This window comes from Nerophis lumbriciformis, linkage group LG31, assembly GCF_033978685.3.
Source record: "Nerophis lumbriciformis linkage group LG31, RoL_Nlum_v2.1, whole genome shotgun sequence".
Taxonomy (NCBI): Eukaryota; Metazoa; Chordata; class Actinopteri; order Syngnathiformes; family Syngnathidae; genus Nerophis; species Nerophis lumbriciformis.
This window is the reverse complement of record NC_084578.2, coordinates 12,793,862-12,812,500: the sequence shown is the minus strand read 5'-3', so window position 1 is coordinate 12,812,500 and position 18,639 is coordinate 12,793,862. Positions and strand designations below refer to the sequence as shown.

Here is an 18,639-nt window from a genome sequence, read left to right as displayed (position 1 = left end):
GTATGCGTTGCATTCACTTGTGTGTGTGAAAAGCCGTAGATATTATGTGATTGGGCCGGCCTTTAAGGCACGCCCCCAATATTGTTGTCTGGGTGGAAATCGAGAGAAATTCGGGAGAATGGTTGCCCCGGGAGATTTTTGGGAGGGGCACTGAAATTCGGGAGTCTACCGGGAAAATCATTATTATGCCTAATTTTGTTGTGATGCATTAATCAATGTAACAAGGTTTTCCAAAATAAATCAACTGACGTTATGGAAAAAAATGCCAACATGGCACTGCCATATTTATTATTGAAGTCACAAAGTGCATTATTTTTTTTAACATGCCTCAAAACAGCAGCTTGGAATTTGGGACATGCTCTTCCTGAGAGAGCATGAGGAGGTTGAGGTGGGCGGGGTTGGGGGGGTCGGGGTTGAGGTAGGGAGTAGCGGGGATGTATATTGTAGCATCCCGGAAGAGTTAGTGCTGCAAGGGCTTCTGGGCATTTGTTCTGTTGTGTTTATGTTGTGTTACGGTGCGGATGTTCTCCCGAAATGTGTTTGTCATTCTTGTTTGGTGTGGGTTCACAGTGTGGTGCATATTTGTAACAGTGTTAAAGTTGTTTATACGGCCACCCTCAGTGTGACCTGTATGGCTGTTGACCAAGTATGCGTTGCATTCACTTGTGTGTGTGAAAAGCCGTAGATATTATGTGATTGTGCCGGCCTTTAAGGCACGCCCCAATATTGTTGTCTGGGTGGAAATCGAGAGAAATTCGGGAGAATGGTTGCCCCGGGAGATTTTTGGGAGGGGCACTGAAATTCGTGAGTCTCCCGGGAAAATCATTATTATGCCTAATTTTGTTGTGATGCATTAATCAATGTAACAAGGTTTTCCAAAATAAATCAACTGAAGTTATGGAAAAAAATGCCAACATGGCACTGCCATATTTATTATTGAAGTCACAAAGTGCATTATTTTTTTTAACATGCCTCAAAACAGCAGCTTGGAATTTGGGACATGCTCTCCCTGAGAAAGCATAAGGAGGTTGAGGTGGGCGGGGTTGGGGGGGGGGTCAGGGTTGAGGTAGGGGATAGCGGGGGTGTATATTGTAGCATCCCGGAAGAGTTAGTGCTGCAAGGGTTTCTGGGTATTTGTTCTGTTGTGTTTATGTTGTGTTACGGTGCAGATGTTCTCCCGAAATGTGTTTGTCATTCTTGTTTGGTGTGGCGCATATTTGTAACAGTATTAAAGTTGTTTATGCGGCCACCCTCAGTATGACCTGTATGGCTGTTGACCAAGTATGGTTTGCATTCACTTGTGTGTGTGAAAAGCCGTAGATATTATGTGATTGGGCCGGCACGCAAAAGCAGTGCCTTTTAAGGCACGCCCCCAATATTGTTGTCTGGGTGGAAATCGAGAGAATGGTTGCCCCGGGAGATTTTACTTTTTGAAACAGATACCGATAATTTCCGATATTACATTTTAAAGCATTTATCGGCCGATAATATCGGCAGTCCGATATTATCGGACATCTCTAATGGAGATATCCTTCCTTCATCCTCCTTTCTGCAAATAACAGCACCTGTTTAAATATTGCACAAAAAGTAGGAAAACAATGTAAACAAACTCAACAGTGGGATCAAAAATTAAAAAATGTGCAAACAATGGCTCTTTCCGGTTATGTCAACAACCGCTCATGTCAACATGAGTCCGCCAAACTGAGGTACGCCAACAAAAACTGGTTTCAACATATAAATTGAAATATGGAATTCCAGAACATTAAAAAATAGGGGTGTGAATCGTTGGGCACCTAATGATTGATTCCGATACCGAAAGCAATGGATGTCGAGTGGGTCTGACATAATATTGTGAGAGTCCAGTCCATAGTGGATCCAACATAATAGTAAGAGTCCAGTCCATAGTGGGGCCAGCAGGACACCATCCCGAGCGGAGACGGGTCAGCAGCGCAGAGATGTTCCCAGCCGATGCACAGGCGAGCGGTCCACCCCGGGTCCCGACTCTGGACAGCCAGCACTTCATCCATGGCCACCGGACCTGTGCCCCCCCCCCCCCCCTCAAGGAAAAGGGGAGCAGAGGAGAAAAGAAAAGAAACGGCAGATCAACTGGTCTAACAGGGGGGCTATTTAAAGGCTAGAGTGAGAGTGAGAGAGCAACAAACTGTATTCAGTTATAAACAATCATTCAGTTTCTTCTTTCCTTAATGGATCATTCTAAACTTTACCGCTGCCGACCCAAAATCAAAGTTCTCTGGCTGACGAGAACCACTGACACATCTCATCTCTGCATATTTTACTAAAATACCCTTATGGGCATTACATATATCTAAATTAGGTACCTACTGCACTGTTTACTTGTTAAAATACCCTTTTCAAAGCTCAAATCTACCCAAACGACCACTTTGCTGCTGCCAAAAATTAATTTGAAGGGTATTTGAACAAGTAAACAGTACAGTAGGTATTTTATTTTGATATATGTAATGCCCATAAGGGTATTCTAGTAAAATATGTAGAGTTAAGATGTGTCAGTGTCAAAATATTACATGAAATCAATTTTGGGCAGCATCAAAGTGGTCATTTGGGTAGATTTTAGCTTTGTAAAGGGTATTTCGACAAGTAAACAGTACAGTAGATACTTGATTTTGATGTATGTAATGCTCATAAGGGTATTCTAGTAAAATATGCGTGTGTAAATATCCATCCATCCATCCATTTTCTACCGCTTGTCCCTTTTTGGGGTCGCGGGGGGTGCTGGAGCCTATCTCAGCTGCATTCGGGCGGAAGGCGGGGTACACCCTGGACAAGTCGCCACCTCATCGCAGGGCCAACACAAATAGACAGACAACATTCACACTCACATTCACACACTAGGGCCAATTTAGTGTTGCCAATCAACCTATCCCCAGGTGCATGTCTTTGGAGGTGGGAGGAAGTCGGAGTACCCGGAGGGAACCCACGCAGTCACGGGGAGAACATGCAAACTCCATACAGAAAGATCCCGAGCCCGGGATTGAACCCAGGACTACTCAGGACCTTTGTATTGTGAGGCACATGCACTAACCCCTGTGCCACCCCTGGTGATTCTAATAATTCATTATATTAAACTCATAACCCAGTCAAATTAATGCTGCGGACACGTTTGTTCCTGAATACATTCTAATAGGCTTCTGCCTGGGAGACTTTGTATGTCTAATGTACAACTATAATTATTTAATACTTGTTTATATTGACAAAAATGTCTTTTAGCCTGCAATATTGTTCAATTAAGGACACTTATTAGACACTTATGTCTAGCTTGTGTGCTATTATGTGCTTGGCTGTTGTGTAGATGCTTGCTTCTAGTAGCCCAGGGGTCGGCAACCTTTACCAGTCAAAGAGCCATTTTGACCAGTTTCACAAATTATAGAAAACAATGGGAGCCGCAAATTTTTTTTGAAATTTTAAATGAAATAACACTTCATACGAAGTTTTTTTTTTTGCTTTGTGCTATGTATAACCAGGGGCCTCAGACACGCTGCCCACACCTTTATGTAGAATTTGAAAGCTGGTGCGGCACGCAGGTTTTTATTTAATGGCGCTTGTCAGCGTCATACGTGCCGGGGTGGTACAGCATATAGCACCCACTACAATCAGCGTGCCTGATAAGCCTCATGTTGTATGGGGCTTCCGCTTAGCTCACGTAAGTAACAGCATGGCATACTTGGTCAACAACCACACAGCTCACACTGACGGTGGCGGTATAAAAAACAAGAACTTTAACACTCTTACTAATAATGCGCCACACTGTGAACCCACACCAAACAAGAATGACAGACACATTTCGGGAGAACATCTGCACCGTAACACAACAGGACAAATACCCAGAATCCCATGCAGCCCTAACGCTTCCGGGATACATTATACACCCCCCGCTACCAAACCCCGCCCACCTTAACCGACGCACAGGGGGGGGGGGGGGGGGGGGGTTTGATGTGTGAGGGAGCAGGGTTGGGGTTGGGGCGGGGTTTGGTGGTAGCAGGGGTGTATAATGTAGCCCGGAAGAGTCAGGGCTGCATGGGATTCTGGGTGTTTGTTCTGATGTGTTTATGTTGTGTTAAGGTGCAGATGTTCTCCCGAAATGTGTTTGTCATTCTTGTTTGGTTTTGGTTCAAAGTGTGGCGCATTATTAGTAAGAGTGTTAAAGTTGTTTTATATCACCACCGTCAGTGTAACCTGTGTGGCTGTTGACCAAGTATGCCTTGCTGTCACGTACGTGTGCAAGCACAAGATGTATATTATATAACAAATGTTGGGCTGGCACTCTGTTAATACAGATTGTAGAGGGCGCCAAATGTTGTACCATCATGGCACGCCCTTATTATAGCCGTAAGGGTGAAAATCGGTGAATATTAATCCCGGGAGTTTTCTGCGAGAGGCACTGAAATCCGGAAGTCTCACGGGAAAATTGGGGGGTTCAGCAAGTAAGCTGCTGAGCCGCATCAGAGTGATCAAAGAGCCGCATGCGGCTCCGGAGCCGCGGGTTGCCAACCCCTGTAGTAGCCTATAGTCCTGCCATATTTACCTTTTGTAAATTAGTTCACTAAAATGCAATGGCTTTCCAGCTTTGAACAAGTAAACATGCTGCTTTTAGATGCAAGCCGATATCACCCGATACTTCTGTTGTTGCTGATATCGGATCGGGACACCTCAAGCTATAAGTAATAACACAATCAATTCAGCTCTTTTGCTGTGGTAGTCTAAGTGGCTATTTCGTCTCTGCAGCTCCACACAAATACAGAGTGTACTGTACTCACTCCTCATGACACTCTGCAGAGTCGTGACTAATTCATGGTGTGGTGGGAGTGCAGTCTTCATCACATGAGCCGCCTACCCCACACACAACATTGTCCACTACCACTGGGAAGTGGACCAACTCGGGTGTCTTTGTGCGATACAATCCCCTTCATTTGCATCCTACTCAGTCCTCCTCCGGGTCTCAGCCCTTTATACGTGTTCTCACAAGAATTTATGAGCAAATTGTGCAAATATTAGGCGCATTCCTAACTTCTAACTGCTTCATGCAACTGCATAAACTCAGGATGCATATATAAATACTTTAAAACACACATTTCAGAATAAAATAGTATTAAAAAGTATAATGCGATTAGTTTTCAGTTTCCAAGAACAGACAATATACAGTTGCAGGGGTATACAGAACAGGAAGACTAATGAGTCGCCACCTGGCAGCGCCTCGTAAAGAGGTAGAAAGTAAAGGTAAACATGGGGGGGGGGGGGTGGAGGAAATCACCAAACTAAGCAAAAAACATCGGGCAACAATAAGCACATATGAGCAATTTACATCACACAAAAACGTGCAACGGGGGGAGAGAGGGGGCATCCGACTTGAAACATAGTCCATCCCACCGCGGGGGGTAAGTGGCGAACACGTGGGCTTGGGGGTGGGTTGTATGTGTGCATATTTGTGTAGTAGTAGTAGTAGTCCATGGTTGTGGGTTTTGTCCATAAGCCTGGAGGTCTGCGCTGAAGAAAAGCTGATGAATGATGCCCATAAGTGGCCTCAACAGCCAGCTAGTAGAACCAGGGCAAAAGTGACTTGTTTGATTTATTTGCTTGATCCATTCAATAATTTAATCCCACATACTGATGTACTAAAGGTCTTAAGTTTTGTGCGTGCATGCAAATGTTTTAAAATAGATTTTTTTTTGAAGAAAAAAATGTTGTACATAATTTAATTCAGGGGCTAAAAATATTTGGTCAAGCCAAAAGCCTACTGCATGTAAAATAACCCACACACACATATATGTATATATGTATGTGTGTATGTGAAGTGTGAAGTGAATTACATTTATATAGCGCTTTTTCTCAAGTGACTGAAAGCGCTTTACATTGTGAAACCCAATATCTGAGTTACATTTAAACCAGTGTGGGTGGCACTGGGAGCAGGTGGGTAAAGTGTCTTGCCCAAGGACACAACGGCAGTGACTAGGATGGCGGAAGCGGGGATCGAACCTGCAACCCTCAAGTTGCTGGCACGGCCGCTCTACCAACCGAGCTATACCGCCCCTGACTGTATATATATATATGTATATGTGTATATATATATATATATATATATATATATATATATATATATATATATATATATATATATATATATATATATATATATATATATATATATACACACACATATATGTATATGTATATATATATATATATATATATATATATATATATATATATATATATATATATATATATATATATATATATATATACATACATTTATACATGAATATATATACATATACATATATGTATATATATATTGTTGCGTTTTGGACCAGTTGTTCCTCCCAGGGAATTCAAGTCACAAGTCCCTCCCAAGCTCTTTACGACACTTAAAGCTGAGTTGAAAAACCACCAGAGACAGAATAGGTATTTTGTAATATATTTGCAAAGCTTTGCATATATACATTGACAGAAACAGCATAGAACATTCAGTCGCCCCGCTAAAATGGTCTGTCTCCCCGACCCACACCCTCTCCCCTCTTAAATCTCTCTAGTCAAAACACATGCACATTATCTCTACTTCTTACATTCCAAAGCTTCAAGGTCAACACACACAGTTTACTTGCAGACAAACAGAAAGAGAAGAAATGGAAAAACACGAGCTGTTTTCAAATATGACTATGAAATAAAAGAAGTAACCCTTAAATTCGGATATATGTAAATATCTGCCTATATATATATATTGTCTCCGACAATATATATATATATGTATATATATATATATATATATATATATATATATATATATATATATATATATATATACACATATATATGTATATGTATATATATATACATTCATATATAAATATATATACATATATATATGAATATATATGTATACATATGTGTGTGTGTGTGTGTATATATATATATACATATACATATACATATATGTATATGTATATATATATTCATATATAAATGTATATATTCATAAATAAATGTGTATGTATACATATATATATATATACATATATATATATATGTATATACATATATATATATATATATATATATATATATATATATATATATATATATATATATGTATATACAGTATGTATATGTATGTATGTCTATACATCCATCCATCCATCCATTTTCTACCGCTTGTCCCTTTTGGGGTCGCAGGGGGTGCTGGAGTCTATCTCAGCTGCATTCAGACAGAAGGCGGAGTACACCCTGGACAAGTCTTTTTTGATTGATTGAAACTTTTATTAGTAGATTGCACAGTACAGTACATATTCCGTACAATTGACCACTAAATGGTAACACCCGAATAAGTTTTTCAACTTGTTTAAGTCAGGGTCCACGTAAATTAATTCATGGTACAAATATATACTATCATCATAATACAGTCATCACACAAGTTAATCATCAGAGTATATACATTGAATTATTTACATTATTTACAATCCGGGGGTCGGGATGAGGAGGGTTTGGTTGATATCAGCACTTCAGTCATCAACAATTGCATCATCAGAGATATGGGCATTGAAACAGTGTATGTCTGACGTGGTAGGATATGTACAGCGAGCAGTGAACATAGTGAGTTCAGATAGCATTTGATTATTTACATTTGGTTATTTACAATCCGGGGAGGTGGGATGTGGTGAGGGGGAGGGTGTTAGTCAAGGGTTGACGTTGCCTGGAGGTGTTGTTTTAGTGCGCCTTTGAAGGAGGATAGAGAATAGAGATGCACTTTATTTTACACCTGTTGGCAGTGCATTCCATATTGATGTGGCATAGAAGGAGGATGAGTTAAGACCTTTGTTACATCGGAATCTGGGTTTAACGTGGTTTGTGGAACTCCCCCCTGGTGTTGTGGTTATGGCGGTCATTTACGTTAAGTCGCCACATCCTCGCAGGGTCAACACAGATAGACAGACAACATTCACACTGACATTCACAAATTAGGGCCAATTTAGTGTTGCCAATCAACCTATCCCCAGGTGCATGTCTTTGGAGGTGGGAGGAAACCGGAGTACCCATGCAGTCACGGGGAGAACATATTTTCCAGAATCATGCAAAAGAAGCTTAGTCTTTAACATTATTATGTCAGAGTGACTGCTTCCAACACGGTCGTTATAACAATAAACTTCATGGTGGCCTTTGCAAAGTCCTGTAGGTTGTCAACATTATTGTCCTCTCAGTACTGAGGAAGGAATCATTTGACTCTGGGGGTGTTAGTCTTATGACTGTGCATAGGAGGATTCTCCAGCAAACATCTGACATTGATCATCATTCCTACATTGTATATCTGCACCTACACTTGAGACTGATTTGTCTTGCATTTCCCTCTTTCTGTGGAATTTATGACCTAATTCCAATACAGCACACTCATACTAACACAAACAAGGCTGCCCATGTTTCTATCAGTGGGAGTGGCTGAGGGTTGTGGGGGGTTTCTGGAGATAAGTCTCTGCAGGACCATCTGTTAGTGCTGCCTGGTGGTCTCCTGCAACCAACCAATCAGCATGATTATGGTCTATTTTTTCCTCTTTTCTTGCATTATGCGTACATCTTTGCTGGTTTAAAAAAAAGAGTGGACATACCTAGAAACTTTGAAGATAAACGGCTTAAATTGTTAGGTAACAGTGTTATTTCCCAGTTTATCTCTTCTTTTTTTTTTGCCAGAATCATTTTGAGTTTTCTCAGGCTTGAAAACTTTTTTTCCTTTGAAGTTAAGACATTTGAATGACTTACTGTTTAGGATAAGATAGACTTTGTTCATCCCACAGTAGGGAATTTGTGTGGTTGAAGTGCAGATACAAAAAGTCTGCAAAAAAACATCAGAGCTCCTGCAACCAGCAGCCACTACAGCAGAAAGGGACTACACAACACAAAGGGGACCTACATTTAAATGCATAGCAAACGACATTATTATTCACATCAAAGGCCAATCAACCTATCCCCCGGTGCATGTCTTTGGAAGTGGGAGGAAGCCGGAGTACCCGGAGGGAACCCACGCAGTCAAGCTCCCCCCTCCGCGACCCCGAAAGGGACAAGCGGTAGAAAAATGGATGGATGGACATCAAAGGCCTCAGATGGCCCATTTCAGTCCTCATCATAAACCTCTTTGCAACATGCTTCATTCGGCCAAATGGGGAGATTATTGTAATCTGGCACGAGACACCCCCACTTCGGATGCAATGACAGACCCACACACACACACACACACACACACACACACACACACACACACACACACACACACAAGCAAGTATTATCATGTCTGCACTGTTTTTTGTTGTTCTTTTTAAAATCTCAGTAGGCTGAACGATAGCATTTCAAGTAGAGATGTCCGATAATGGCTTTTTTTTGCCGATATCCGATATTGTCCAACTCTTAATTACCGATTCCGATATCAACCGATACCGATATATACAGTCATGGAATTAACACATTATTATGCCTAATTTTGTTGTGATGCCCCGCTGGATGCATTAAACAATGTAACAAGGTTTTCCAAAATAAATCAACTCAAGTTATGGAAAAAAAATGCCAACATGGCACTGCCATATTTATTTTTGAAGTCACAAAGTGCATTATTTTTTTAACATGCCTCAAAACAACAGCTTGGAATTTGGGACATGCTCTCCCTGAGAGAGCATGGGGAGGTGGGGGGGGGCGGGGTAGGGTGTGTATTGTAGCATCCCGGAAGAGTTATTGCTGCAAGGGCTTCTGGGTATTTGTTCTGTTGTGTTTATGTTGTGTTACGGTGCGGATGTTCTCCCGAAATGTGAAATGTTGCATTCACTTGTGAGTGTGAAAAGCTGTAGGTATTATGTGATTGGGCCGGCACGCAAAGGCAGTGCCTTTAAGGTTTATTGGCGCTCTGTACTTCTCCCTACGTCCGTGTACCACTTCGTACAGCGGCGTTTTAAAAAGTCATAGATTGTACTTTTTGAAACCGATACCCATAATTTCCGATATTACATTTTAAAGCTTTTATCGGCCGATAATATCGGCAGTCCGATATTATCGGACATCTCTAATTTCAAGTAAATGTTTTCAAATTATGACAGAGAACGACTGCACACAATGTTGTGTCGTTATTAGAGCTGTCAAAGTTAACGCCTTAACTATAATTTCCTTTAACGACGTTAAGTTTTTTGAAGCGCGATTAACATGCACGCGTCCTGGACATTTATCTGCATTCAGTTACTGTTGAGCCGCAAGTGGGGGAAAAAAATAAGCGAGCAGCCGTAGACAAAGAAACCCAGAAAGCCCCGGTCCAAAGCCATGGCGAGTCAGTCTTCCGAAAAGACAAGACCAATTTTTTCAATAACCGTTGGAGCAAAAGCTTGCTGGAGTGCTTGCATTCAGAGAGGTGGAGCTTCACATTCATGTTTAGATTACAGTTTACTGCACTGATAACATGAAATGTAGATTGTTACTGTCAGGGTCAAACACCGATGACATCTATTAAACAGACAAGAAGCAAGGAATTAAACAGAGACAGGATTCAATGTAGCTCAATGAGGAGAAACGCCTGGGCTGTACTCTTTGCACAGTCTTCCACCACGCTCTGACGAAAGGTTGCACGCCTCCTCTTTTATTTGGACTTTCCCTGATTACATGGCAACAGCGGTTTCTAAAGGGACGGGGGTCGTAAACAGTCGTCGCCCTTGGTCACGAAACAGTTCAAAGAAAAGATGCCTGGAGCTTGCGTCAGGTCTTGCTTCCTCTCCGCTTTGTAGATCTCGGGTCAAGACAAGATCTTCCTGTGGATTACAATAGATCAAAGAAACCGACACCTTCCTGTCGCTTCCCATCGTACCCAGTGGAGTTTTACAAGCCTTTTGATTGGTAAATTCAGAGACAGCTTTTGTCCTCTTGCCGAGAACTCATGGAAACACAAAGTTTTGTGATAACTTAGATACAATTATTCTGACAGTTACTGTAACTGGTTTAGTAAAATGGAATACAAGCTCAGCAGAAAGGAAAGATCGAGAGGCCAATTTTTTTTATTGTCTTTATTGTCCGTCGTCAAGACACCTCTTCTTAAACCAATCACACACTTGCGGCATCGAAATAATAGTGCTACGCATCACATTCGGTCCAACTACTGTTAATCTTGAACGCCTCATAATTAAATTATCCCCTCAACTCCCACCAAAATGGATTAATTCGCTGGAATAAAAAAGACAATATAACATACATCCATAAACGTGGACGCATGTGAAAAAGTGCAATATATTTATCGGTACAGTAATCTATTTATTTATTTATATATATTTATTTATTTTATATGTATATTCATATATTATTTACATATATTTATTTATTTTATATATATATTTATATATTATTTATTTTTATATATATATTTATATATTATTTATATATATTTATTTATTTATATATGCACCTTCTTGCTTTTTTATCCTGCACTACCATGAGCTTATGTAACGAAATTTCGTTCTTATCTGTGCTGTAAAGTTCACATTTGAATGACAATAAAAAAAAAAGTCTAAGTCAAATCAAAATGAAAAATGGCTTAAGGTTTGAACATCAAAGTGGTTTTGTAATGTAATCTGTGATATTTCTACTTAAATAAATGCTAGTACATCTGTTGACATTTTGTAGAAGATTGAAATAACATGTATAGTATTTTATTACATGTTCTGGTCGACAGTCCTCAATTACAGAATGTTTAGCAGGCTGAATATTACATTTGGTTAACAAATAGAGAAGTTGAAGACATTGTCATGCAAATATATGCATACCATTAACTTGTACAACATGTAATGTACAGAATCTTGGAAGCATTTATTCAAGTACAAACATCAAAGAGTACATTACTAAAATGTCTTGAAACTCTTGTGGGATTACTTCATCGATAATGCTGCAGGGTTCCACCAATTGGTTTCCTGTCGTCGTCGTCTAAGGGGTTTGTGTCTGCTTTATTTGGAACTACAGGCACCTTCATTCAGTTAATGCATGATTTAGGTTGTGTGTTATCCCGTGGGAGCGCAGCCCATGTGAAAGCAATAAACCACACATCTGCGAGGTATCAGTACCGACCATTAAGTTAACCCCAAGTATCATACTTTACAAAGTAATGAGCATTGTTCACATTATTACGGTTGCCACTGGGCCGCAACGACAAAGGGGCGTTCGAAAATGAAGTTGTAAATTTGACCTAATGACCAAATTTTAACACTTTAATTAATGGGGCACTTTTGTATCCCCAAAAATTTTTGGAGATTTTTTAATTTTTTTTAAACTAACATCGTTAAAAAAAAGAAAAGAAAAAAGAATCAAAACCAATATTATGAATGATTGATCTATTCTAAGCTCCAATTACATCACATCAAATGTTCCACTTTGAAATGTTTTTGGGGGTAAATATTGCATATGTTGTGCATTTGTCATTAAAAATAATGTTTTCTATGTAAAAAAAAAAAAAAAAATGCAAACAAACAAAAAAATTTAAAATAACAAATGTATAATCCACGGATAGATCATAAATTTATCTCGAGACTTACTTGAAAGTAAAAAAAAAAAAAGTAGCACCTAATTTTAACACTTTTATTACTATTAGTGAATCAAAATCAATGTTGTTGTTCAAGGCTCCAATTACGTGACATCGAAAATTCCACTTTTAAAAGTTTTTTGGGGTAAATATTGCATATTTTGTGTGTTTGCCATAAAGCACTGATTTCTATGAAAAAAGCGCATAAAACAAACAAAAAAAAAACACACACAAAAAAATAATAAAAACATATAATTGACAGATAGATCCAAAGTTGATCGTTAACTTTAAAGTAAAAAAACAAAACATGACCTAATTAGAAATTGCATTTTTTGTGTGTTTGTCGAAAAAAAAAAGTTTTTCTATTCATAAAGGGCATAAATTAAATTTAAAAAAATACATCAACAAATAATAAAAGCTTATAATCAACGGATAGATCCAAAGTTGATCAAGAGACTTGAAAGTAAAAAAACCAAACAAAAACAAAGCATGAACTAATTAAACATTGCATATGTTGTGTATTTATTATACAAAAAAATAGGTTTTTGATGAATAAAGGGCATAAATCAAAAAATATATATATATATTAAAAAATATTAAAAGCTTATAATCGAAGGATAGATCTGAAGTCGATCGAGAGACTTGAAAAATGTATGACTTATGAGTGGGGCCCTTTTTTATACCCAAGAATTTTAGTGAGACTTTTTTTTTTTACTATCATTGCTCAAAAATAGTAATAAATTATAAAATCAATTTTGTTATGAATTGTTGACCTATTTCAGGCACCAATTGCTTCACATCAAATATTCCAAATTAGCATTTTTTTGGGTTAAAATGTTGTATATTTTGCGTCTTTGCTATAAAAACAGGGTTTTGACAAAAAGGGCATAAAACAAAAAACAAAAAAAATATTTATATCGACAGACTTGAAGTTGATCTATCTGAAAATAAAAAAAATAGATAAGAATATATGACTTAGTTTTAAAAAAAAATCATCACTGAGATGCTTCCAAATGTGAGGGGAGTACTAAAGGCTACAACAAAATCTGTATATTGGTTTTGAAAATGAAAAATATCAAAAATGGCCCCCGCATGCTTTGGTTTGAATAAACAATGTTTAATGTCGACTGATCTGCATCCAAAACATTGACCACTTGGTAATCTGTCCTCTCAGGTTCTAACTTCAACCTGAAGGTCCAGGTCACTGAATTGCTGAGTCATCAGTACCTGAGCCGGGCCAAAGTGGATGTTTATGTCAACTACACCATCAGCAGCACAGCTCTCACTGGGCCGGAGGGCGGTGCTTTGCTCCAAGTACCTTTCCAAACTGGATTGCCCATCGCGGTTGTGGCCAGCAGGGACGGCTACGTCTGCACAGTGTTGCCATACAGAATCGTCAGGACGCCAAGTAAGTTTGCTCTGTGAGCCTGATAAATATTAGCTATAGTTTTTCTCACGGAAGCTTTATATCCCAAATGTGTATTATTTATATGCAAATGATGAAATACAAAATGTATTATACACAAAAGTCCAATCTCTGATGGTGTGTATTATTCGTAGATGTCTAACTATTTACAGTGAATTAACACAACCCCAACAAAACATTACTAAATAACAAAATGTCAATTCAAATCTGGTAACTAGAGTAAAAGTAGTATTTAGATAACGATTTTTGCATTCAGAAACACTTTTGTTTCCTGCCTCTTATTTTCCTTGCTTTTCGGCATGTACAGTAGTCTCTAATTATGTAGCAGGTTCTCCCTCTTTCACATTTGAACCAATCCCCGGTACTTGGGAAGTATTACCGGTACTCAGCGGTAGCAATTCTTGGTACCTTTGTGTGTGTTCATGTGTCAACAAATGGTAATAGTTTAATAATACAATCTTAATTTTGTATTTAACATTTAAAACTGAGCTGATAATGTTAAATGCGCAGTTTTTCTTACACTTCTGAGTATCATTTAGTATTACCGTATTTTTCGGACTATAAGTCGCAGTATTTTTTCATAGTTTGGCCGGGCTCCAGTGCAACTTATATATGTTTTTTTCCTTCTTTATTATGCATTTTCGGCAGGTGCGACTTATACTCCGGTGCGACTTATACTCCGAAAAATACGGTATATCAAGTATTATAAAGTAGACTTTGCATGCAATTGCAATTCCAAGACGTTAGATGGCAGTAGTGTATAGGCAACCATTAAACTGTTGGTGCCATTCTTTTCTTTTGTTGCGCCCTAAACAGTGTTTATACTGTAAGTATTGTATTTATTACACACCGGGTGTTTTGTTTTTTTTGTAACGTGCATCTGAGTTGTAATTTTCATTACCAAATTTGGTGGTGTTGAAATCGCCATGTAAAATCACTAATGCTAATCAGTAGCATATATATGACACAGTTAATGTATATTAGCATCAAGTTAGCGTGTTTTAGAAAGTGGAGCCTTACTTTCACATTTGATCGTTTTCTACCAGGCCTACTTGCTTTGTTGGCATTGAAAATGATTTCATTAGCGAGAGGAAGTCCGGCTGAGTCCGCTGCTTGAGAACTTGTTTCCTCGCCATGTGTTTGCCGAATATGTAGCTGGACACGATGTCACTTGCAACAAAGGTATCGAGATATGGTTTCTTTTGATTTTTACATGAATCAATACCTTGTTGTAAGGACGGGATTCGATCGGTACCATACTTGTGTGGCTTTATCAAAAACCTTAATCAGGAGCTGGCTCGTTTAGTTTAAAAAGTCGCTCTGTGAGACGTATCATTTGCAAACGACCAATCACAACTTTGTAGGCCTGACGAATATATAACCATAAAGTATGTAATAGAGCTGTAATGATAAACGGTATTAATGATAGACATGAAAAAACTCTTGACCGTTAGTATTTCCGTTTTAAATTGAAATGATCGAAAAACCGTGATTGATAAACTGCACTTTGATAAACTCACAGACAGACTGGCAATAGCTTAAGTGCCTACATGAAAAAAAGAGGCATTAACGTTTTTCGCCAATAAAAAAAACCCCCGCCATACCCCAATCTAAACTCATTTAAACACATTACTGTCTGAGCAACTAAGCAATGAATTGTACATTGAACCTACAAGCTGTGCTCTCTTAGAACAGAGTCATTGTTCTATACTTGAGGAATATTACACACAGGGTTTTTACGGTGCGTTCGAGGACCGCTAAACAGAGTAGGACGCCACAACGCCTGCCAGAACACTCAGTGACGCATAAGAAATATAAAACATGCAAAGTAGTGGGCTTTCTAACAGTGGCTCTATTTATTTTAGTTATATTTAAAAACTCAAAAGATTTCAGCGTGTGTATAAGTACTTTTGAACACATTCATATGAATTTGTGTCTTTAATACAAAAGCTTGTTTTGACACTGAATTTATGTAACTGTTTGCTTGTTTCTGTCATGTCTGTGTAATCATGTTTTGTTTTAGTCATGTTTTTAGTTATTGGACTCTTTAGTTTCTGGCTTTTCACTCCCTTGTCTTGTTTCCATGATTACCCATTAGTTTCACCTGTTCCACGTTTGGACTCATTGTGCACTCTTGTTTGTCACCATAGCAACCCATTAGTTTTCACCTGTCACGTCACGCACCTGTTTCACGTTTTGAGTCACGCACCTGTTTTCGTTAATTATGTCTGTAGTATTTAAGTTCATTGTTTTTCAGTTTGTCTTTCTGGCGACATCTCCACATTTATGCTTCTGCACACTCTCCACACACCCTTAAGACCCTTGCTGCTATTTTTTCATGTCCATCGTTCACGCTGCTCCTTTTTGTCCATGCCAAGTAAGTTTTGTTTATTATTGCCACAGTTAGTGTTTTTTGTTGTTCATAGTTTTTGCCTTTGTGCAAGTATTTGGTTTCATAGTTTGTTCTCCGCCATTGTGCGCGCCTTTTGTTTACTTCCTGTTTTTGTAGTTTAAATAAAAAATGTACCTTCATTCCCGTCTCGCCCGAGCCAACTTTCCGTTGCATCCCGGAAAAGCAAACACTCAGGACCAAGTTTTGACAGTTTCATTCAGTCTTGGTGCTGGATTACAAATGTCTGCACAACTATTTTACCTCCGGGTACCATTAAAGAAACCTTTAATTTTTTGCTTATGAATTTTGTGAACTGAATTTCTTTACATCAAATTATGCTGACTATTTCATTGAAGAAAAATCGATGTTTTAAATTTCAGTGTATAAAAATTAATTGTAAAAATATTCGGTGTAAAAAAAAAAAAAATTCAGTGCTGAAAAATTCATTGTCAAAAAATGTGTTGCTTCATAAATCAAGACTCACGTCCAGTAAATTAAGGCTGAAGCAATCGATTCTGTCTCAGAATCAGCCAATGAGGTGTCAATTTTGAAGTCATGTGACACAGACCTGGCAAAACAGCACTAAAAGACAGTTAACTGGGCTAACTTGGCATAATACAACATAATAAACACTTTTGACCACCAGGTGTGACGTCACAAACACTAGCATTTGACCACCAGGAGTTACATCACAATTTTCTTATTATGACATTTTTATATGGAATTGGCATTATTGGTAAGAAAAAAAAAATAGCACACATGGCTAGTATTACCTGGAATGGTAAATTGGCAGCAAATGGTAATTCCAAGTACCAAATTTTGCGCACCGGTGTATAAAAGCCGCACCCACTAAATTTGAAAAGAAAATATGTATTTTTTCATATATTAGCAGCACCGGACTATACGATGCAGATATACTGTATACTGTACCAGTGCGTTGTGAAATGAGTTATTTACATAGAAATATTTTGTAAATGTTTATTTACATACCTGAATCGTGTCCAAACAATGCCTACAACCCGGCAGTAAAACGGCTGATCAAACAAAACAGAAAAGTCATTGATGTTGTTGAAGCCTATCTATATTATTTATTCATTAATTGTTTTGACAATGAAATCAAATAATGTCAATAATGATGTTGATGAATTATTGGATGTTTTAGATTTCATTGTGATTGACTGATTGTTTTCAGCTGGTCACGCTCCTACTGGTGAGCCACTTCCTCCTCCTATAATTAAGAAGACAGGACAGCTGGGTGCCCTTTGTCTGTCTAGCATGTTGAAGGAATGAGGAGTGAAACAGTTTGTTTACCGCTAAATTATTTTGAAGCCACGCTAAATTATATTGAAGCCACGCTAAATAAGTTATTTTGATTATTTTGAAAGTCAACCACGGAGAATATGTTTTGTTTGTGAAAATAAATTATGATCATTTGGAATCTCGACATATCTCCGCGAGTGCTTATTAAGGAATTTAGTGAGTCAAACACCTCCTCCTCCGGACTACTCTGCATTACTTTATTTTTATTTTTTCGAACTTTTTGAACGCAAGAGTAGACGTACCGGATGTCTTTATTCATCCTTTATGATATGTTCTCCTTTTTTAATAAGGTTCAAGATGTTAATCAAGATTAGATTCCTTTGAACTTTGTAAAAACACTTGAAATTTGAACAGTTTCTTAAAGTGGATCATTTTAGTACATTCTTTGCTTAATCCATTCCTTAATTTAGCCGTTAGCAAAGAAAAATCCATAGATTAGCCGCACCTTTGTATAAACTGCAAGGTTTAAAAAAAGTAGCGATTTATAGTCCGGAAAATACGGTATTTAAAAAAACAAAAACACTTGATTTTCATTGTATTCCATTCATTTCATCAATTTTGACAGACTATGTGACAATGTGCTGTCACCCTCAAACTACACTGCTGCTAGTACCGCTTTTCCCAATAAGAGGGCGCTGAAGACTACACAAAGACTTACACAAACCATCTGTACATCTTTAGTGGAAACAGGTTGAAGGTCATACGGTGATATTACAGTTTAATCAGTCAACAAATCTCCAACAACACATTTCACACGTGGTTCTTCCCGTTTCAGTATTTTCCTCAGTGACCATGCCACTGGTCGGCCTCACTCAAGGAAACATCTGGCTGTTTGAAGACACTTTCCTGATCACTGACAAAACATCTGGTGCGGTCTTTCCACTGACTTCTTTATTTGAAAGTATAGTAACGTATAGTATGATAAACCCTGTTGTTTACATCGCA

The 18,639-nt window shown here is 38.4% G+C and overlaps 1 protein-coding gene across 1 annotated transcript in view; it reads left to right on the top strand.

Annotated features, from left to right (window-relative positions):
- Window positions 1-18,639, top strand: part of LOC133574380 (protein FAM171B-like) — a 33,663-nt gene that overhangs the window by 1,732 nt on the left and 13,292 nt on the right. The window contains exons 2-3 of the mRNA XM_061926548.2: window positions 13,731-13,964; window positions 18,470-18,562. Of these exons, the coding sequence (XP_061782532.1) occupies window positions 13,731-13,964; window positions 18,470-18,562 (327 nt within the window). The remainder of the gene's footprint in view (window positions 1-13,730; window positions 13,965-18,469; window positions 18,563-18,639) is intronic.